The sequence below is a fragment of the Podarcis muralis genome, chromosome 8, assembly GCF_964188315.1.
Source record: "Podarcis muralis chromosome 8, rPodMur119.hap1.1, whole genome shotgun sequence".
Taxonomy (NCBI): Eukaryota; Metazoa; Chordata; class Lepidosauria; order Squamata; family Lacertidae; genus Podarcis; species Podarcis muralis.
In genome coordinates this window covers 2,284,619-2,308,259 of record NC_135662.1, presented here as the reverse complement: position 1 = coordinate 2,308,259, position 23,641 = coordinate 2,284,619, and the positions used below count along the sequence as shown (strand labels likewise).

General features: G+C 41.0%; 1 protein-coding gene across 3 annotated transcripts in view; it reads left to right on the top strand.

Annotated features, from left to right (window-relative positions):
• LOC114600177 (CTTNBP2 N-terminal-like protein) overlaps window positions 1-23,641 on the top strand; it is a 37,918-nt gene that overhangs the window by 2,961 nt on the left and 11,316 nt on the right. For all 3 annotated transcript variants that reach the window (XM_028736010.2, XM_077932678.1, XM_028736011.2), the window contains exon 2: window positions 13,719-13,826. In XM_028736010.2, the coding sequence (XP_028591843.2) occupies window positions 13,728-13,826 (99 nt within the window). In that variant the 5' untranslated portion in view covers window positions 13,719-13,727. The remainder of the gene's footprint in view (window positions 1-13,718; window positions 13,827-23,641) is intronic.

Sequence of the window (23,641 nt, the reverse complement as noted above, 5' to 3'; positions counted from 1 at the left end):
GAGCTTTAGGATGGTTTTTATTTTTATTTAATTTATTTTAAAACAGAAGCAACCCCCACAAACACATATCAAAGGCCATGGCTAGCAGGACCAGTGGCCAAGGATGTTGGGAGTTGTACTCCAGTAACATCTGGGGACCCAAGGTTGGGAAAGGCTACTTTAGGGTATTGGGGAGCCAGTGGTAGAGTAGTGGTTAGAGTGGTGGGCTACTAGGACCTGGGAGAGACCTGGGTTCAGATCCCAGAACTCTCACTGGATGACTTTGGGCCATTCCCTGCATCTCGGCTTAACCCACTTCACGGGGGCATTGGTGGGAATTAATCAAGGAGTGGGCTGCTTGGCAGTGGGGCGGGGAGGTAAGCTATCAATGCAATGTGTCATCTTTTGGGTGCTAGTCTAAGACCTCTTTCTGCTTTAGGGATTGGATGTTATCTATTGCATTTTAGAAGTGTAGTGGTTAGAGCAGCGGTTCAGATTATTCTACACCTGAGCAAGTTTTTAAAGCATGTCTGGAACGGGAGAAAGTATATTTAGGTTGTCATAGGTGATAAATTGAGATGTTGGTATCATAGCAATGAAGGGAGCAGTGAATGGTGAAAAGTGCTGGTGCTGTGATTGTTGGTTAATTTTGGCCCCAAAGGTGGGGGTTTTGGGTGGGAGCAGTGGGTCAAATCAACTTGGTATTATTTAAAGCAGGGTTTCCTTTTTTTTTTTTTTTTTTTATAATAAATTTTTATTAGTTTTCCATAAATAAAGAATAAACAAAACAAAAACATAGACATAAACAAACAAAAACATGACTTCCCCATACCACCCCTTTTCTGCATTCTTGTTTCAAGATTTTTCAGCAACCCTCTGATCAAAACTTAAATATATTTCATGTATTTAACTTCAGTTAGTTATTAATACAACTGTAGTTCTTTATCTCTTATAACTCTGAGCCCCTAATTTTCCAAATTACAACAGTTTTTAAGATAAACTTTAAATTTGTTCCAATCTTCATCCACCGCCTCTTTCCCCCGGTCTCGAATTCTGCCAGTCATCTCTGCCAGTCCCATATAGTCGATCACCTTCGTCTGCCATTCTTCCAACGTGGGTAAATCTTGCGTCTTCCAATACTTTGCTAAAAGAATTCTTGCTGCTGTGGTGGCGTACATAAAAAAAGTCCTATCCTTCTTTGACACCATTTGGCCCACCATACCCAAGAGAAAGGCCTCTGGTTTTTTAACAAACGTTCTCTTCAGAACTTTTTTTATTTCATTATAGATCATTTCCCAGAAAGCCTTAATCTTCGGGCAGGTCCACCAAAGGTGATAGAAGGTTCCCTCCGTTTCACTGCACTTCCAACACTTGTTATTGGGCAAATGATAGATCTTTGCTAACTTAGCAGGAGTCATGTACCACCTGTAGATCATTTTCATAATGTTTTCTTTTAAGGCATTGCATGCCGTAAATTTAACACCAGTGGTCCATAACTGCTCCCAGTCTGCAAATTCAATGTCATGCCCAATGTCCTGTGCCCATTTAATCATATTAGATTTCACCATTTCATCTTGAGTATTCCATTTCAACAGCAAGTTGTACATTCTTGACAAATTTTTAGTATTGGGTTCTAACAGTTCTGTTTCTAATTTTGACTTCTCCACCTGGAAGCCTTTCTTTCTGTCCTGTTTAAATACTTCATTTATCTGTCGATAATGTAACCAATCTCTCACCTTAAATTTCAGTTTCTCAAAACTCTGCAATTTTACATTTTCACCATCTTGTTCTATAATTTCACAATATTTAGGCCAATTAGAACCCATATTCAATTTTTTCACCTCTTTTGCTTCCATTGGTGACAACCACCTGGGGGTTTTACTTTCAAACAGGTCTTTATACTTAATCCAAACATTATACAGAGCTTTCCTCACCATATGGTTCTTAAAACCTTTATGCAATTTTACCTTGTCATACCATATATATGCATGCCAACCAAATCTGTTGTCAAATCCTTCAAGGTCCAAAATGTCTGTATTCTCGAGGAGCAGCCAATCTTTCAACCAGCAAAACGCTGCTGATTCATAGTAGAGTCTTAAGTCCGGCAGGGCAAAACCCCCTCTATCTTTCGCATCTGTTAATGTCTTAAATTTTATTCTTGGCTTTTTGCCCTGCCAAACAAATTTCGATATGTCTTTCTGCCACCTCTTGAAACAGTCCATCTTGTCTATTATTTGTAATGTCTGAAACAGAAATAACATTCTAGGCAATACATTCATTTTGATAACAGCAATTCTGCCTAACAAGGAAAGTTTCAGCCTTGACCATATGTCTAAATCTTTCTTAACTTCTGTCCAACATTTATCATAATTGTCTTTAAAAAGATTCACATTTTTCGATGTCAAATTCACCCCCAGGTACTTCACTTTTTTTGCTATCTCCAAACCTGTTTCATTCTGGAATGTCTCTTTTTCTTCATTTGTTAGGTTTTTTTCCAATACTTTAGTTTTTTGTTTGTTCAGCTTAAATCCTGCAACTTGACCAAATATCTCGATCAGTTCTAAAACTCTTTTTGTACTAGTGATTGGCTGTTGCAAAGTCAAAACTAGGTCATCTGCAAATGCCCTTAATTTATACTCTTTCACTCCGACCTGAATTCCTTTAACCAACTGGTCCTTTCTAATCATATTTAACAAAACCTCCAGAACTAGTATAAAAAGTAGGGGGGAAATAGGACATCCCTGTCGTGTTCCTTTCTCTATGGCTATCTCTTCCGTTACCACATTGTTCACAATTAGCTTTGCCTTCTGCTCAGAATAAATTGCACCTATACCATTTTCAAAACCTTGGCCTACCCCCATCCCTTGGAGATTCTTTTTCATAAAACTCCAACAAATATTGTCAAAGGCTTTCTCCGCGTCCACAAAAATCAAAACCGCTTTTCTGTTAATGTTCATTTCCAACAGTTCCACAATGTCTATTATGTTCCTCACATTGTCAGACATGTGTCTACCCGGGAGAAAGCCAGATTGATCCTTATGAATCTCACCTGTCAATACTTTCTTCAGTCTTTTTGCTAAAATGTCTGCAAAAATTTTGTAATCCACATTTAATAATGATATCGGGCGGTAGTTCTTAACCTGGTTCTTTTCAGTCTCGGTCTTTGGTATGAGTGAGATAAAAGCCTCTTTCCACGTTTCAGGTGCCTTTTTCCCCTCCAATATTTCATTGCAAACTTCTTTTAGTGGTTGCACTAGACCTTCTCTCAAAGCTTTATAATATGTAGCCGTCAGTCCGTCTGGTCCTGGAGACTTTCCCTGTTGTGCCTTTTGTATGGCCTCCTCTATTTCCTGTTCTGTTATTTTCTCATTCAAAATCAACTTGCCCTGTTCTGGAATTTTCGGTAGTCCATAATTTTTAAGAAATTCTTCTATTTCTTGTTCATTTACTGGCCCTTGTGTGTATAATTTCCTGAAAAAACTTTGGAAACAGTTACTTATCTCATTTGGCTTATGAACATTCTTTCCCTCTATCTCCAAACAAGTAACTGTGTTCAATTTTTGTCTCTTTTTCAATTGCCATGCAAGGAGCTTCCCACACTTATCTGCAGACTCAAAAGTCCTTTGTCTCATTTGTTTAATTTTCCATTCTATCTCTTGATTTGTCAGTTCCATATATTGCGTCTGATAATATTTTATTTCTCTCAAAATTTCTTGAGACTTTGGTTTTGACCTCAGTTTCTTTTCTCCTTCCTTCATTTTTTCTAAAATTCTTTCTTTCCTTTCATTTTGCTTTTTCCTCTTGATTGAATTCTGTTGTATCAGGAAGCCTCTCATCACGGCTTTACTTGCGTCCCAAATTGTTCTTTTTTCCACATCTGTTCTCAAATTTATCTCGAAGTAATCTTTCAATGTCTTTAGGGCCTTTATACAGAATTGTTCATCTCTAAATAGGGAGTCATTCATTCTCCATCTGAAGGATCCAGTTGTTGTCATTTTCATTTCCATCTTTACGGCATTATGGTCGGAGCAGGTTTTTGGGCAGATTTCTACTTTTTTAATCTTTGTAGCCATCACACTAGATACCCAGATTTGGTCGATTCTCGTCCATGTCATTTTAGATTCCGAGAAAAAAGTTCCCTCTCTCTCGAGAGGATTCTTGGTTCTCCAAATATCAATCAAGTCCATATTTTCCGTCATCTCGAAGAAAGTCTTTGGTAATCTTCCTTCTTTCAGTAAGGAGAGGGCCGCTTCATGCTCATTCACCTTTTTCTCAATCGGCACAAGTCTTTCCTGTGTCTCACCTGCGACAGATTTTGCACTCTCTGCAATTTTCCTTGTTTCTGAAGATTCCTGAATCAGTCTATTTATAGATTCTGTATTTGTTGCCACTGATGTGGTATTCAAGTCCAATCTTGCTGTAAGTTCTGTCAATTTCTTTGAATTTTCTGCTGATTGCTTTGTTAAGGCCTCAAGGGATTGATTTATTTTAAGCAGTGCCTGTGTCATAGGTTCCATTGATGCAGCTGTCCCAGTGTCTGGTGGAGGCACTGTGTTGCCAGAGATTGAGCCTCTTTTCTTTTGTGTTAGTTTAACTTTAGATCTGGTTCTTATCTCCTCTGCCGTGCCACTCATATCCCAAGGCCGTTCTCACAGGAAAAACTTGCAATGGAAAATCCCAGTATTAGTCAGTTACTTTACAATTTTTCCCTCTTAGCCCTCAAGAGGGAGCAGTTAAAAGTTTCCAAGTTAGAAACAACAAAGAGACAGAAAGCCGGATGTAGAAAATCTCAAGTCCGCCATTAAAGTTGTAAAACTTTTTCTCCAATTTAAATTTGGTTAGTCCAATATCAGTAACAAAGTCCCATTTAAATCTTAAATGTCTTAAAATTTTTCCACCATTTAAGGTATAGTCTATATCCACTTCAAAGTTGTTTTAAAGAACAGTTTTCCCGGTGTTAAGTCCTGGCAGGTCGTCCCGGGGATCAGAGCAGTGAAAAACTTTGTTTCCGGTCGGTGCCAGCGCTTAATGGCGGTCCTACCTCCGAGCTCCGGAGAAGGACTGCTCCGCAAGTTCGGGTCTCACCCGCTACGGCGAGCGGGGGACCCCTAAAATCTCAGGCGCGGAAGCCTGAGAGCAAGGAGACTCGGTGGGCACCTTTGCGCCCCCCGGTACTGTGAAAGAGCCTTTTTAAAGGCTCCGGAGCGGCATCGGGAGTGAGCGCGGTGCTGAGAGTCGCTACCCAGCCTGCGGAGTGAAGCCGCGTCGCCATTAGCGGAGAGCGCCGATTCCTTCCTGAAAAGAAAATCTGGACTGGATTCCCGTGAGTAAGAAGGGAAAAAATTAGGAACCTTTAAAAATTGAAAATTTGGCTGAAAACGGGAGGGCAAAAAATAAGGAAGTCTGCCCCCCCCGGACTGCAGGAATTTAAAGCAACGAAAGACCTCGCTGCAGTTATTAGAGACTTAGTTGCGAACTGTCAAACCTGAGCTGTCAAAAGTATCTCTCCCCTCCAGATTGGCAGGAGAAGGGGGAAAAAAAAGACAGTCTTGCGAAGATACTTTTAAAGCAGGGTTTCCCAAACTTGGGTCTCCAACTGTTTTTGGACTACCATTCCCATCATTGCTGACCACTGGTCCTGCTAGCTAGGGATGATGGGAGTTGTTCAGATGATATATGAAGTGTGTTGTACATACTTTGTGAAGTGGCTAGGTATGGAATGTTTTAGATCTGCCCGAGAGCAATTTGGTAAGGAAAAAACAAGGGAGTACTTATTTTTTAATGGGTACTGTGACAGTGTTAGACAGGACTTCTTTCCATCAAAGCAAATTGAACCTTGGAAAAACAAGTGGCTAAATGTAATTTGGGCATTATTTAAACTGACTGTTTTGGGCTACTGAACCTTATGCACTACACGTCAAACGTCCTTCATGACTCGGTGAGGGATGCTGTCAGTTGCTTTGTTTTGATGCGCTCTCAGTTAATATTATACTGTTCTTAACTTGTCACCTGCATTGTGTGACATGCAAACAGTAACACACTGTTGCAAAATGCCAAAACCATGATTATTGCTCTGTGTTTACATGATAAATATGTGTGACTGATATGCTGATAGCTAGTGAAAGGGAGTTTCTTACAAATATTAGATATCAAACATGAAAATAATATTTTAGTGGGTAGCATAAAGGATTTCTTCCTGTTCATTTTTTAAAGAATACCTAAGTAATGACAGTACTATTTCTAGTAATTAAAAAATGTTTCCCAGTGGTTTCAAATTAAGTCTTAAGTTATGATCAGTTTTCTCAAGATTGCCTCTTGCTGTAACTAACTTTGCTTTGCAAGTATCTCTGCTTCTTTGGAAGTTAGTAGGAAGTTTTTCTTGTTGCAGCTATACTGAATTTCTGTGTTTGCTGAAGGTGTGCTTAGCGGTTGTAGTAGCACTGACAACATAGGTCAGCAGTTGCTATAATGTTTACTCTGTGGTTATTGGAGGCATCTGGTCCTGGAAGACTTATAGACAAGGAATAAAGCAAACACACCAAATTAGCTGTGGGTTCTAGCTTTTCCATGAATTAAGATGTTAATGTAACATCCTGCAATATTTCTAATGCTTACTACTTGAAGTAAATTAATTTGGATTGCCAGGAAACCAGGATCAGGATTCTGATTTTAAAACCTGTAATTCAGGAATAAGCGAATGTGGTACCCTTTAGATGTTTCGAGCTACAACTATCACTAATCCCCGCAGCATGGCCTATACATCAGTAGGGCAAACTGCTGGCCACCCTTGATGTAATTCATATACAGTACTACTAACTAACAGTCTTGTATGTAATTCCCTTTGACTATAAAAATACTGATATGGTCTTTGAAAGTAAAGGTAAAGGGACCCCTGACCATTAGGTCCAGTCGTGACCGACTCTGGGGTTGCGGCGCTCATCTCGCTTTATTGGCCAAGGGAGCCAGCATACAGCTTCCGGGTCATGTGGCCAGCATGTCTAAGCCGCTTCTGGCGAACCAGAGCAGCGCACGGAAACGCCGTTTTACCTTCCCACCGGAGCAGTTCCTATTTATCTACTTGCACTTTGACGTGCTTCCGAACTGCTAGGTTGGCAGGAGCAGGGACCAAGCAACAGGAGCTCACCCCGCTGCAGGGATTCGAACCGCCGACCTTCTGATCGGCAAGTCCTAGGCTCTGTGGTTTAACCCACAGTGCCTTTATATACTTTTTTTTGCATAGGACAGTTGTGTCACACACACACATATGGCTATTGTGCTTTTAATCTTTATCACAGAAAAGTAATTCTAGAAATGTTACATTAACTTGATTTTGGTCACATGCTGCACTGCACAAATGCCAGTGACTTCAAAGGAAGGAATGGAGAGGAACCAGATGTCTAAACTGGCCATCCTAAACTTTTAAGGCAGCAAAAAGTGATCTGGATTATACTAGGAATTATCATTCCTGAGATCCCATAATGCAGGAGATAGTGCCCCTCTAGATAAGCATGCACATTTCTGTATGTGTTTTCCAGCTTTCTTGTTCTTTTGCTGCTCTCTCCAGCTGGCTTACCTCACAGTGACTGAGATGGGAATTTCTAAAAGGAACATTGTCTGCCTCTTCTAGAAACATGGTTGTGTCAGACAATTTTTTTGTTAACCGTCCTGACTGAGAACACCAAGATGTAAAGGAGGATTGAGGTGTGGAGGAGAATGAGAAGGAAACAGTTGTTCATTCTCTGTAGTAAATGGAAGCTACTGATGAGTTGCATTACGTGAGGGGAAGTTCTTCTTGCAAAGGAAATTGCTTCCATTTCTAGACTGAACCTATTCCATGGTGTTTTAGGAAGTTGGAAGATGACGGAAATGAGGGTGTCTACCCAATCTGCAAATTTCAGTTTTGGACAGTGAATAAGTAGGTTTTTCTTCCTCCACCATCATTGGGGATGAGAGGCAAACTTTACACACTTAAGTGGAGCTCATGGCTGTCTTCTGAAGGATGACAAATAGCCATTTACATCTCTCTGCTCCTGAAGTTCAGACGGCCTGTTCCTGATCCAGTTGTGGGTTTCATGCTATTGGGATGTGAACCATTCCACATTTCTATTTTTTATTATAGATGGATAATGGGATGGGGACAGCTGAGCAAGTGTTTCTCCACTGCTGGTAAAAGCTCCATGTGACTCATCGCAACAGCTCATTTGCAAGTTCATAGAGTGTCATCAATGATGGGAGCTGAAAGTTGTTGAGAGCCTAGTTTGTATCTCAGAATAAAGTTTTTAACAGTTCCTGGATTAGGTAGATAGATACCCAGTTGGAATAAACTGGATATGACATGAACTAAGAAATAAATAAAAAATTATTCATTCTTCTTTCGTCATTGGCATCCATCTGTCTTGACAGACAATGGCAATAATAAGTAAATGACCGCAATACCTCAAGGACCAGCTCTCCCCATATGAACTGCCCCAGGCCCTGCAACCACCATCTGAGGCCCTTTTTCATGTGCCTCCTCCACATGAGGTCTGGAGGGTGGCAGCACGAGAACAGGTCTTTTCTGCAGTGGCTCCCTGTTTGTGGACTGGTCTCTCTAGGGAGGCTCATCTGGCGCCTTCATTATTTATTTTTAGGCGCAACTTCCAAGTTGCACAGCTTGGCATAGTATCTGAAGAAGTGTCCATGCACATGAAGGCTTATACCAAGAACAAACTTAGTTGGTCTCAAAGGTGCTACTGGACATTTATTATTATTTTTATATATATTTCGACTACCTACCTGAATCTAGAGCTTGGCCTGTATGGGTGATATCCAAGAACAGTATTAGAATGTTGCATCCCTTGTCTTAAGTTTAATGGATAAATTGCTGGCTTAGATTTGTCGCTTGGCACCATTGCTAGGTCATTCTCAGAATGCTGCTAGAAATTCACACTAGAGTAAAGAGTGCCAGGGTACGGGTGACAAAATAAAGAAAAGATCAGGCATACTTGATTGTGCAAAGAATATTGATCAAGTACTTTATTGAAGTTCAGCCTTTTAATGAAAGTTATGGAAATTACTCTGGAATGACAGCAAAGAATTCTTTGTGCAAACCTAGAAATACAAAAACTGCCTCCTCCATTAACAGCCTGGAAATATAGAGGATCTTGAGATTTAATCACAGGCATGAGGAAGCGTTGGCTCTCCAGATATTGTTAACTAAAACTCCCATCCTCCCTGGCCATTGGCCAGGTTTGTTAGGGATGCAGGTTGTATTTCTGGAGGGCCAAATATTCCCCACTCCTGTTTAACTGTTTTACTACTGGGAAGTGTAGTTTGCTAATGGCTCTTTAAATGACAGTTCCCAGGATTCTTTGGGGCAAAAATGTATGATGTATATGCAGCCTACACATGCACTTTAAATCTGATTTAAATGAGTGATGTGTATACAGCCTTAGTCTGAGCAAGCTTTTCTTGCATGTGCAAATATTTTTATGATTGCTGCTAAATAAGATTCCTCTTTCTAAAAAAGCATAAGGCTTTTGTTTTCAGTGGCTTTTGGCCAGCAATAAGAATATCCCTTTACAAAGAAAAATAATATTCTAAGAGAGACTAATTTATTGGTTTTTGTTTGGCATTGGAATACATACTTGGCCTTTAGATCTCCCCTGGCTGATTTGTCTGCATATCGATAAGTAGGAGGCAGAGATAATGGGCTAGTAATTGTGGGGAAAGTGATGTTTTTGTCTCAGCTGAGTAAGAGGTTATATGCAGAGTTTTTAGGTGCAAAACTTTTGAAGGCAATGGAAGTGTGGCTTGAGATAAACAATGCATACCTATCTACTCAGAATAAGTCCCATTGAGTTCAATTGATTGGGATTTACTCCCAGATAAGTGGGTATAGCATTGCTGCTTAAGCTAACAAATTTGGAATCGAGTTAGGTACCTAACAGGCTTACATCCTATTCACGGCACCAGTCAAAGAGAGCATATCCTAGAGAATCTTTCAGGTGCCACAGTACTTGGTTGTTTCTTCTTCTGAGTTAGACAAGCATAGAATTGCACTCTTAAGCTGCTATCCCAAGTATATTTACTTATTAAACTCAGTGTAATTTTCTTCTAATTCTCCTAGCATTTGGTAAATACAATCTGGGTTCAGTTTTTTAGGCTGCAATTCACAGTATATTTAAAAATGGCTAAGTTTAAAGATGGTGCATATTTGCCCTAAAGTATGTGGATTGTGGAGGTTTAAGCTTGAATATAGCTTGATGAGAATAACCTTTTAAAATTCAAAAGTAAATAGATTAATTTACAAAGCACTACAAACATAAGCTTCTGTAGATGCTGGTATGTTTGCATGCATACCACAAGAAAGTAATACATTCCACGTTACGTGAACATAGCAGCATAATCTCACCTGGCACTTCAGAGAGTTTTGTGTAGTGCTGAAAATTCCACTGTTACTTGGATACGATGAATTTAAAAGAGGTTGTGCACAGAGAAGCCTTGTTTCAATAACAGGTATGTGTTATCAAAGAGTTTAGAAAGACAGGAAATATCTCCAATAATTGCAGGAAAGTGCTGCCTCTGTTTGCTGTAGTTTGTTCCAAGGAAATAGTACAAGGCATCTGAGGCAAAGCCTTTAAACTTAGAACAGATTCTGGAAAATCTGTACTACAAACGGCTGCATTGAGCTGGTTTTTCAGAAGCGTTGTGAAGTTTCCCCCACTGATTAGTCTATTTGTGAACATAATGATGATTCAGAAATGCCATACTTCTTGGATTATTATGTTGTAGTCATGGCTTAGTCCGTTTTGTTTAGGCTTGACACAAAGAAGGCTATTGAGATAGTTCACATTTTGCCAACAAATGACATGGAAGCTGTTATCTTGACATAATAACTGTGCTACTGCTTCACTGTATGTGCCTTTCTTGATGAAATTTTGAGATCTAAAGGTGGCACAGAACAGCTAGCCATGAGATGACAGAAGAAAGTATGGTAAGAAAATAGTGTGGTCTGTGTTTTGGCAAGGAATATCACCCCCCACCCCTCCGGGCCACCTTCAGGTTTTGTAACAGTGCAAATAATAAAGTGATTCAAAGACAGTGTAAGACCAGATTATACAATCTATGAACCCAAAATGCAGCTGTTAAACTAAAAATAGTTGCCTAGAAGAACTCCTAAGCTCAAGAAGCAGTTTTAACTTACAACATTCCCAAGTTGAAAATATCTGGCAGGCTTTCACCTTGTATTTTAAAATTAGTGGAATACGTAGGCATCAGGTTATGGCTTGTGAGCAAAACATTTTGGACTTTCGTTATTAACTGTTTTCCACTGATCTCTCTGCTTTCCTGTAGCGGTACTATTTCTTTTAAAAGTCATATCCTCTTGTAAAAACTGTATATGGGCTCATCAAACTCTATTTTAAAAACTCGGGACAAAGGTGTACTTTCAGTCTGCAGCAGTACAGCTGTTAGGAATTGTTTGTTTTTAAGTAAATTATGGTCTAGCCTCTGACTCCATCATAGTTTGCTTTATGTAGCAGTGACCTTGCTGAAGTGCCAGTTAAAGTTGCCAGGATGTTATAGTAACAGCGTAAATGTGTGCTTCAGGGAAGGTTTTCAGAAAGGGGGGAAATGTGGCTGTTACTTCAAGAGAAATGTGCCACCTCCTTTGTTGTGTCGAACCCAATTTGGATGTCTGGTCTTGTAGGAAATCATGAAAGCAGGCATTTATGAGTTTTCCAAACTGTTTAAACTTCCCCCAGACTGTCAACTTGTTTATCTGCAGCACTGAGTTTATGTCGTATGCTGATCGCTGTAATGAACACTTGCACTGGATTTTAAACAGCTGCAATAGCATAGAGTTGTATCTGGCTAAGTCCTACTCAGGAGGAATTAATTGAATGAAGTTGATCTAGCTGGTTTCAATGGGCCTACTTTGAGTAGGGATAGTATTGGACACAGCCCATAAAAGGAGGCATAGTCATGCTTTCATTTGGAGAAATGAGACCAGCCGTGTCTTTTCTCTGTTCTACCGAATAACTTGGATGTTTTATCCTGAACGGGAGTAATCCAATTAAATGCTGTGGGATTTCAGTAGAACTCTTAATTTCTCACGACATGCTCAGCAGCACATTCATACATTTTCCATCAGCGACTGGAAAACTGTCATGCCTTAAATCAAAGGTTTCCAACCTTTTTGAGTCCATGACTCCATTCTTTCTGCGGCACCCCTGTGGGGCTCAGGAGCCCAGTTGTGTCACCCTTTTTGAACACCCTTGTGGAGTGTTCCCTTAGCCTTCTCCCCTTTCCTTGGGAGTCCTATGGGCAGGTACAGCTGCCGCCCCTGGTCTATGAGCTGCCCCCCTATCCCTAAGAGAGGTACCTCCTCCCACTGCCCCACAGGGGCCTGGGTAGCACCCCCCCGGCCAGCCCCAGAGGCACCATTCAGCTGTGGAGCTTGTAGCCAGGGCTGCTGCAACAAACAGCTGTGCAAGCCTTTGGGAGGCAGAGATGGGAGAGGGCATCAGAGGGAGGGAAAGAGGGACAGAGGCCAGTGTTGCCCACAACATCCCTGACCATCGTTCAAGGTGAAAACTAGTGACTTAAACATTTTTGAGTGAATCTTTGGCTATGTGTACACTACCAGCTTAAATTGCAGCAAGGTCATTTTTTCTGCTGCATTTGAAACTACATTTGCATGTTGTACATATCTGTATAGTTGGATGTGTTTCCAAGTTTCCCACTGTTTTTCCAGACCAGTGAATGGCGAAGGGTTGAGGATGTCTTCAAATGGCTTACATTTTCAAATCTGATCAAAGTTGTTTTAGAGTAAAATGCATCAAAATGCAGTATTTCTCAGGATAGATGTAGATTGAGGCTAATATGATGTGTGCATGACTTCACATACCAGCAGTAGGAGCACTCTGGATGCAGAGTAAACTGAAGCATGAATGCAGTCTTTGTTTAGATCTATGTGGATAATACAAAAAGCTTGCAAAGTGGTGGCCGAGGTGGAACAAAGTGTCCTGTAGATAATAAAGTCAGTGTGCATGCTCACCGTAATATATGTATAATATAAAATAGTACTTGATGAAATAAGTTGAGTTGGACTCAAAATATGTAAGAAATGTTGCTTTCAAGTGATTTGCAGTGTGGTGTCTTCTAATATCTGGTGCTTCACATTTATAAGGTAGGATAACTTCTAGTGATTCCAGTATGAGCAAGTAATAAAACTTTGTCAGAAAACATCTTCAAAAAGTAAGCTGTGTAATATGTGGTTCTGTCATGCTACTCTATGCAAGCCAATTGTATCACATAGTGATTATTTTTCAAACATCCATTTTAAGATTTCAGATTTTATGAATACATAATTGTTGTCAACAGGATAGTTAGCCATCTAGTCTAAATGTCTAATTATGTCGCTAGTCCACTGTACATATCTATCTACCTATCTCTATATCTATAATGAACACTCATATTAATTATCCTGGTTAAAGGGGTTGTTACTTGGTGACTAATGCTGCTATATTAGCGCTTGTGCTGTTCCCAGGCCATCTGGGTGTGCATCTGTTAGTGAGCCCAAGGGAAAAGGTGAATGATTGTTCATTTGCAAGTAGCTATGGTGGCCATAAAGAAAGGAGTGGTGAGCTTTTGGTAATGGGGCTTCTCATCTGGAAACTTCAGACTTGCATCTCATATGTACCTTATTGCTTGCTGGCTGTTCAAAAACAATATCTAATTAAACTTTCTCTTTCCAGGTGTTCAAGATGAATCTGGAAAAACTCAGCAAACCTGAACTACTGACTCTGTTTAGCATTCTTGAAGGGGAACTAGAAGCAAGAGATCTTGTCATAGAAGCCTTAAAGGTAAGCTACAGATTTGTTAGCTGTATTAGAGCACAGGTGCTGTGCAGCCATCTATATCTTGGCATTTTATGTCAGAGGGGATAGCAGGTGCAGACAATCCTATGGTTAAACACCTTGATTATTTCAAATTTTTAAATCAGAGTTGCTCTCCTTTCACCATAGAAGATTAGCGAAACTTGAACTTCTTGTTCTAACTCTCATGATTCAGCATGTCTCTGTAAAGAGACGATCTGGTGAACAGCTCTTGTAGTCTTAGCAGGCAGGAATAGCAACAAAATTCTTCCTTCAGATTTCTAATTAGCTTCATTGGTTTCTGTCAGTTCTTTTCTAAAGCCTCCTCTGCAGTGCAGGTTAACCTACGTAGCTTATGCAATGTTAAAGTCTGTTGCTTAGGGACATATTGAAATGTTTTGGTTCTTGCTAGGTCCTACCACCCTAGTACAGTGGTACCTTGGGTTACATACGCTTCAGGTTACAGACTCCGCTAACCCAGAAATAGTGCTTCAGGTTAAGAACTTTGCTTCAGGAGGAGAACAGAAATTATGCTCCGGCGGCGCAGCAGCAGCAGCAGGAGGCTCCATTAGCTAAAGTGGTGCTTCAGGTTAAGAACAGTTTCAGATTAAGTACGGACCTCCGGAACGAATTAAGTACTTAACCCAAGGTACCACTGTATTGTTAAGTGTTCACCCACCCTACTTTGCAGTTTACGAAAACTACCACCCAGTCATGTATACCTGTTTCTTGGACAATGTGGTGGGGAGTATGATGGCTAAGTAGTTTCAGGAGTTCCGGCAGAATGTGGACTATTCAGGTCCATTTCAATCTGGATTCAAGTGTGGTTTGGGGACCGAATCAGCCTTCATTGCCCTGGTGGAGTGGGATGGAGAAATGCGTGTCTGGTCCTGCTTCTCAGTCTGTCTGCTGCATTGACCATGGTATTCTCCTGGAGTGACTCTGTGGGGTGGGTGCTGGGGTCACAGTTTTACAGTGTTTCCAATCCATCTGCAGGGCTGTGTCCAGAGAATAGCATGGGGGGGCTGTATCTCAGTCCCACAGTCCCTGTTCTGTGGTGAGCCACAGGTTATAACCCTGTTGCAAGTGCTGGTTAGCATCTATATGAAGCTGTTGGGAGCAGTCATTAGGAATTTTGAGGAAAATCATCTTCAGTATGCAGAATACAACACAGCTCAGTTTTTCCATAACATCTGAGGAGAAGCTGAGTATGGTCTGGAACATTGTTTGGCTCTAGTTGTGGAATGGATGAGGGTTAATGTGCCTTGGAAATCGACAATTTCTCTGTTCTTAATGGCATTGTTCTTCGTCTGAGAGAATACGTTTGTGGTTTAGCGACTCTCCTGGATCCATCTTTGTCACTTGAGGCTCGGGTACATTTGGTATGTGGACTACAGCTGTTCTTGGACAGGGATAGCCTTGGTGCAGTGATTCATGCTTTAGTGATTTGTTAAGGGTGCTGGGAGTTGTAGCTTTGTGAGGCATAATCTACAGTTCCCAGGACTCTTTGGAGGAAGCCATGTGCTTCAAATATATGACATGGGTGTGATATTTGGTCTGAATATGCCTGTTAGATAAAACCATCTTAGACCTATGTCCTCTAAAAGCAAAGACCTGTAGTGGTATTAATGTGATGAATGGTACCCAAAGACCTTCAAACTTCATTTCATTGTATAAGAAATATACCATACTTAATTGGGGCAAAGTTATTTTAAAGTTATTTTAAAGAGCTGTACCTCCTGTATACCTGAGAGGCTGCCTCTTTTTATTTCTATGAGAAAAAGTATTATTGGATGTTAACTTACCACATTAAGTGAACATGTGCAAAGACAGCTATAGCTCTGGTATTTGCTTTGCTGATTTTTATCAGGCAGCTTAGAGCTTTTCCTCTGAAGTCTTGTTTTAAAGGTGTGCCTGTACCCTGAGGTAGCCTGTGAGAAGGAATGGCAATGACAGTGTAGCTGGGGAGTGTAATTAAATGAGCATTTCTGTGGTACACATGTGACAAGTAGCTATTACAGGGTCTTGATTTTAAGATTTTCTGAGTGCGGTGTCTGGAGCTCTAGATAGCTACTAGAAACGTGACCAAGACACGACGTGTCTAAATTGTATCCGAAGCTACAAAATAAGAAATGTGGTTACTTTCCATAGTCTCTCTTTCTGAATGTATATGTTGGTAATCATTAATAATCGTTCCCTTTGCAGCTGACTATTTGTTACAGTGAATTGTATCCCTGTTTCTGGACTAATTTCATTTGGAGGGAAATAAGCATCATCTTGCATGCCCTAAGAATATGTCCCACAATACGTTGTATGAATAGAGCTGTGTGTCAGGAGGACGTATCCAGGCAAGGCCAGAAACTCTAATGATGGCAAAAATGGCTTAGTGCCTAAAATTTATATGTGTGACCAACTCTCAAACAGGCCTTTCTTTTGACTGAGGATACTACATATAGCCAACCATGGACCTAGGTTAGACAGGAGGTTACTATAGTTGTTCCCTAAACCACACTTACCTGCTCCATACCCGATATCTGAGGTCAGCTTTGGGGCAGATAAAGACATGGCTGCAGAAAGCAGAACTGAACACCTTGTACGTCAGCTGATATGCAGGGAGTTTTGTTCTCCCCTCCTGGAAGGACCAACCCCCTGTCAATCAGCTGGCAGGAGATGGTCCTTCCCATCTGCCAAGGTTGGCTCACTCAAGTTGGGTAGATAAAGATCTGGCCCACTGAGCCAAAAACGTTATCCCCTGAATTGAATCATTGAATGGCTTTCAAATGGGATTAGACAAATTAATGTAGGATAAGGCTATCGATGGCTACTAACCCTGATGGCTATGACAGGCATCCCCAAACTTGGCCCTCCGGATGTTTTTGGACTACAACTCCCATCATCCCTAACTAACAGGACCAGTGGTCAGGGATGATGGGAATTATCGTCAGAAAAACATCTGGAGGGCTGAGTTTGGGGATGCCTGGGCTACAATCTTCACTATCTGAAGTAGCATGCTTCTGAATGGCAGCTGATGGTAACCACGGGAGGAGGAGTTTGGATTTGGATGTGATATCCCGCTTTATCACTATCCTAAGGAGTCTCAAAGTGGCTAACAATCTCCTTTCCCTTCCTCCCCCACACTCATCCTCTGTGAGATGAGTGAGGCCGAGAGACTTCAGAGAAGTGTGACTAGCCCAAGGTCACCCAGCAGCTGCATGTGGAGAAGCAGGGAATCGAACCCAGTTCACCAGATTACGAGTCTACTGCTCTTAACCACCACACCACACTGGCTATCATGCTTCCCATAGGTATTTGGTTGGTCACTCTGAGAACAGGATCCATCAGGCTCTTCTTATGGTTTTACTTCTAGTTACAGATAACCATGGTGTATATCTAAAAGTGCCTGTGAAAGAACATTTGAACAAGTGGAATTTCCCACCCACTTTATAGGTGCAGCCCTCAGCACACCCCGAAAAATGTCTGCTGAGGGTGTTATTCTTATTAAATTGCTGGTGCATCTTTACAGACTAAATAATCGTGATTCAAACAGTTTAGAATTATGGACAGAGCATTTTGTGCCAGCTTATGTTTATGGCTATGCATCAATGTCATCTAAGAACAAAAGGGTTTGCCCACCTGCACTAACTTGCGTATGCCACAGAACAGCTTGAGCAGTAAAGCAGGGCAAGTGGCTTTCTCGAGTGTACAAATGCTCCAGTAGTTTGAGTAATTGCTTTGCTGGATTGAAGCTCATTTTGGGGAAAAGCTGCTAGGTCTTACTTCATCTTTGTGACTGAACTCCTGCATCACTGCACGTTTCTTTCCACATGAATTTAATTAGTGTTTCTCTGAATAATGAAAGATTTACAAAGAAATGAACTGTCTCTTGCAAGACATACAAGTTGCCTGTATTTGAAAGCTGCAAGGATTGGGGGGGGGGGGCAATAATTGAAATGGTACACACAAGGATAACTGAGGTTTTTACTGATTGTACAGGAAAGAGGAAAATTGAAGGGTGTAACACTAGACTTTCAACCTTGAGTAGCAATCTTAATTGTGTAACAGGAAGACCGTCTGCTTTGAGGGGGTTTCTGAGGAAAGGAGGGATATAAATGTGTTAAACAGGATCATAGAAAGCTGGGCTGGGTGTTGCCCTGGACTGGATTCCCACATGCCCCTCTCAATCTGCTCTGGCAGATTGGGGGAATCCCAGAACAGATTTGGAAGGGGAGAGGAAGGGGAAGCGCCTTTTTGTGCAAGCAGAAATCCTTACACTAATGGGTTGAGTTCATTGGCTACAACCCAAAGTCACTGTTACTATGATTGGAGCCATTTATCACAAAATGGGGGGACAGTATTAAGATGCTGATTCCTGAACAGGACAGTTGAACAGCAGAAGAAGGCACATGGGTGTGGGCGTAAAAAGAGTTGGGTTCTTCAGCAAGGGGTGTTAATTTTAAAATCAGTTACGGAGGTCTAAAGCATTTACTCATTTTCAACTAGTAGAAAAATACCATAAAGAAAATCAGAGAATGATGAAATGTTAACAAGTATGGCTTTGAAACTCAAACACAACTGGACTAATATTAGGTCTGCAGATTTTGGATTGGTTGATAACCAGCCATTATTTGTGGTTGCCATTGACTGCCTCCTGTTCTTTGAAACCTTGGGCACAAACAAGAAGATGCAGGGGTGGGGAGCGCTATTTTACTTCACTGCAGGTGGCGCTGTGGGTTAAACCACAGAGCCTAGGACTTGCCGATCAGAAGGTTGGCGGTTCAAATCCCCATGACGGGGTAAACTCCCGTTGCTCGGTCCCTGCTCCTGCCCACCTAGCAGTTCAAAAGCACGTCAAAGTACAAGTAGATAAATAGGTACTGCTCCGGCGGGAAGGTAAACGGCGTTTCCGTGCGCTGCTCTGGTTTGCCAGAAGCGGCTTAGTCATGCTGACCACATGACCCGGAAGCTGTACGCCGGCTCCCTCGGCCAATAAAGCGAGATGAGCGCCGCAACCCCAGAGTCAGCCACGACTGGACCTAATGGTCAGGGGTCCCTTTACCGTTACCTTTATGCTGAACACTGAAGAAGGAAAATGCTGCATGAATCCCCCCCCCCCCCGCTATACCTTCCTTTCACTCCTGCATGGTGTGGGTCAAATTAGATATTTGAATGCAGTTAAGTTCTTTTTAGTTATGTAAACCACAGTCCCATGGGAGTGGGGAGGCAAGTTTAACTCTCCTCCAGGTAGTGTTCAAAAAAAAAAGGGGGGGGGGGAGACTCTGAAGCTTCTGTTTCAGACAAAGTCTCAAGCATCTTCTTTATCATGGAGCAAAGATGAAGGCATAATCTGCTAACATAGAACTTGGGGCAATGGGTTACAGGAGAAGATGAATTGTAACGGCTTCGAATTTGTCTTGGGACTCAAAACGTTCAGAGAAGGCCTGTAGTACAACTTGGAAAATCTCCATATGAAGTATTAAAAAAATATACTGAGTTCATGGGGATCTAAAGGCACTGGGTGCAAATTTTCATTCTGTAGACAAGGGGAAAGTGTAGACAGTGGATCTTGCTCGTGGTTTAATATCAAGTCGATAGATCAGGCTTTGTCCACTGGACTGAGATTTTAATGCGATTAGCCAAATAAACCTTGTGTGCTGTATTTTATTTTAATACTGTACACTGGTAACTTTTTAAAGCCTTATTATACAGAGCATCACTGGGATCTAGAGCTGTGGACTAGAGATAAGAGGTTCAGTCTTTTATCATGTTTCTGGCTGATAGATTACTTTCTTGCCTTAGTCTGTTCTCATTTTCTTCCTACCCCCTGTTTATGACCTCAGCCTGTATTTATTTTCAAACATCTGTCTCTAGGGGGGAAACTAGGAATAAGGAAGTTCAAGATTGCATGGTGAGCTATTTAAAGAAGATGCCATTTTCTGTTTTCTAGAAGAGGCCGTTCTGTATAAACGAAAGCCGCTAGAGAATTGTGTGGTTTAATACTACAGTGAAGCCAGGAGTTTAAGTCGCTTGCTTGTTTGATGTTAAAATGGGAAAATAAATGTGGATAGTAGAGCTCTATTTCTTTGCTTCAAAAATGCTAATTGTGGGATGTATTGCAGGTCAGGAGGAATCAGTTGGTTAAGCCCTTTGTAAAGAAAGAACCAAGGAATACAAAAGAAGAAGAAAAAGTCGGCGCTAAGCATTTCTCCCACAGCAGCGCAAAAATCCTCAACACTTCCCGTTTCTTCCTTTCAAAGTGTATCTTTCTTCATGCATTGAGCGCCTCTTAATTCCATACTGGCCTGTACTCAGTGGCATCTTTCCCATTCCTCTGCTCATTACTCCAGCTGTCATGTGCCCACAGCCTTCATCAGGGTGGTGTAGTGGTTAGAGTGCTGAAGCTGGGTAACCAGGGTTCAAATCCCCACTGAGCCATGAGTTGCTGCCACTTGCTGTGTCATCCAAATTTGGACAAACTGGTTGCCTTGTGTTCATAGTTCCATATTAAATAAGAAATGTGGCAAGTGACTATTGGATCAAAATGTGCATGATTATTCTTTATGAAAATAATAATCAAATAAGTTCACATCTCATTATTCGGCCTGTTTCCTGTTTTCCTAATCTCACCAAGCTGAAAGGATTTGTCCTGCTGAACAAATCACATCAATATTTCAGAAGGGTGAAGATCTTCCTTGTCTTGTAGAATTCTATGCTTTCTTTTTTAAAAAACAAAACAAAACTGAAGGCTACCCATGAATTAAATAGTTTTTCATTGTCAACAGTTGTTCTTTCAATTCTAGACAAAGTTAAAAATGAACATACACACACAGTAATTTTGACTTTCTACTGGCTCTGGGACAATGGCTATTCATAAGTCTATATTTGTGTCTTTGACTTTTGAGATTGCTTGCAGGACTTATAAGAAAACACAGCTATATTGAAAATATATAGCGGGGGGAACCATATCCTTAGTTCCTGTCCAAAATGCTTACAAGCTGGGAATTCTCATAATTTCTTCGAAGCTCAGCCAATATGTATTTATGATGTATTACATTTCTACCCCACCTTTTAGACCATCATGGTGTCCAGGCTGTTGGCTTCATGGGCCTTCAGACCAGATCCTACCCAGATGTTCAGAAAGTTGATGCAAGTTTTAATCTGCTTTTGTCTGTTGTTGTTTTAACTTTTTGAAAGTCTTTAATTATTGTAAATTTTCTAAGTGATAATTTTATAGTTTCATCATTATTGTAAATCACTTTGTAAAAAACAACAACTCAGTCTAGTGGTGTATACATTTTATGACAATAAACAAGTATCTTGGGGCATCCCTGAATCATTTCTGCCCAACAGTGGCTCATTCTGTGAAACAGCTCCTGAAACAATATGTTACAGATTGTAGAAAGGACATAATTGCCTTCTCTAATACAAATGGTTAGCTTGCTAGTTTTGACAGCTGTATGTTGTTTAACAGACTCAGCAGAGCTATTGCTTTATAGGGCTACTGTTTAAAATTAAAGTCTTTATTGATGCTGAAAGGGCTACTGTACTTAATTTGGTATGGCTTAACCATGTGTTTGTGTTCATAAAGATCCCCAGATGTCTAGTGTGTGTGCAAGCACAGCACAGCTCCCTTGTTAGTCTTGCAAGGAGACAAGATTGCTCTGTCAAGAAAGCCTACATTTTTTTAACCACATGAACCCCAAGGTGCTTTGTGAACAATAAACATTAGGAATAGTTTTGCTTAAAGGAGCTGCTCTTGCTATTTGGTGGTAGAAGAAAAACGTTTCATTCCTGCTTCAGTTCTTCTCTAATTCTCTTCACATGTATCTGGATATGCAGCCTCTTCTGGGGTTGTAAAACTTCTCAGAAGTGCCCTGTTTTCTTAAGAAAATGTGTCTCAAGATTACTGACGTTTCAGAAGTGGATCTGAAACCATTTGGGGAATTTTCTCTGCAGGAGGTCTTTGCTAACTCCCACTTAGAAAGGATGAAAGACTGATTTACATTCTCAAGAGACCTTGATGACCAGGTTGCTAAACATTTACCCTTCAATTTTGAGAACTGTTGTGCCTTCTTACCTGAAAGCAAGTAAATAATACAACCCCTTGTTGGAGTCACTGATTCGGTCAGAAATCTACCTGTAATTTTGTTGTTGTTACCTTGGTGTACTTTTAATTTCAGCCCTTGTATATATTTCAGTATTTTTGTTTACTGTTCTTTTTCCTATTTCCTTTTTGATGTTTACAGCAATCCTAAACAGCTGGGAAAACATGACTATTTCCAAATGTTTTCTTCGTTTCCCTGCCATAAATGCTGTTTGTGAATTCTTTTTCTAATGCAAATAACCTCTGTACTTGATCAGGCTTTTACCAATTAGCTCATCAGGGGGAGAGCCCCTCTACCATGAGAAACATGGGCATTCACAGTGGCTGTGTCCTTTAAAAACCTTTAAAGCATCTACCTTGTGTAAGTGACTAGAAGTTTTGAACAGAATACAGTCTCTGGTTTTTCTGGATCCCAGAAGCTTACCTTTGAAGGGCTGTTCTTTTCTGACTAGCTTTGCCCCTACTCATTAGGTTTACTGTAGTCAAAACTTAATCAGGTCAGGCTTATTTGAAATGACATTATAAGCTGCGTTGGGAGTATGCAAACCATACCGGTTTGGCGCTCTTCTTAAGCTAGTTAAGAACAGATTTTGAAGAGACAAATAGTAACAGGAGAGAATTACTTTGCTGCTTTTGTATAAATTAATCTCGGATTCTCTGTAGGATTACTCTTCCACATGCTTCAATCCTCACAGCGATGAATATGTGGTAGATCAGCAGTCTCGCTCTCCAGACTGGCATTACATTTACTGAACAGTCGTTAAGTGAAGCGGCGCTGCTCTTTCATTTCGTATTTGTGTGGACTGAGATTAGGCTAGCACCATTCCGCTTCTTAAATTTCCTGGGGTGTTTTTCCTCTCCAGTTGTAGAAGCGATTCATGAAATGCCTTGTTGTTCTCTGCTCAGTAGCTCTAAATGGGTATCAGTGTTCTCATCCCAGAGTGGGACAGTGGTGGTGTCTGTGGTTCAGAACATGTGATTCAGTCGGTAAACTGGGACTTGTTTTGTGCGCCGAGAGCTTTTATGTGCCTTGAACAAGGAAGGAGGCTCTGGGATGGATTTCCCAGAACAGTCAGGAGAGCAAAAATTTTCCATTAGCCTTCAGACCTCCGGAGGGCTGCTTCACTGTTTCGTTTTAGCACTGTGTATCCACTACAGCTAAAATGCCAGAAGTGGAACTGTCTGACGTGTACCAGTAAATGTACGAAGCAGCCTTGAGCCGGAACATACAATGCCAGGGGGGTGATATTGTTGAGCAAAGTGACGTAAAAGACAATCCCTCGAGTCTATAATTGTTTTGCATATGGAGTCGAGAGAGCAAAGACTGACCTGTCAAAATATGCCTTGCCAAGTCAAGAAACCTTTATGTAAGTGGCAGTCTTTTGTTGTGCCATCAGATAGCAGGAGCAGAACATAAAAATCTGCCTTATATACCAAGTTAGACCACTGATCCGTCTAGCCTAGTAATGTCTACTCTGACTGGTAGTGCTCTCCGGGGTTTCAGGTGGCGGTCGAAGTCACCTCCCAGCCTCTCTCCAAAAAGTTTCAGCCAACTTCACCCTCAGTTATGCCAGCCATGTGGCTTAGCTTTTCCTGCAGACTAACTCCAGACTCTCTAAAGTGAGAGGCAGGGTTCAGGAGCAATTTGAAAAGGAAATGCACAAGAAAACAGGTCACACAGAAGTCAGGACTGCCATCAGCT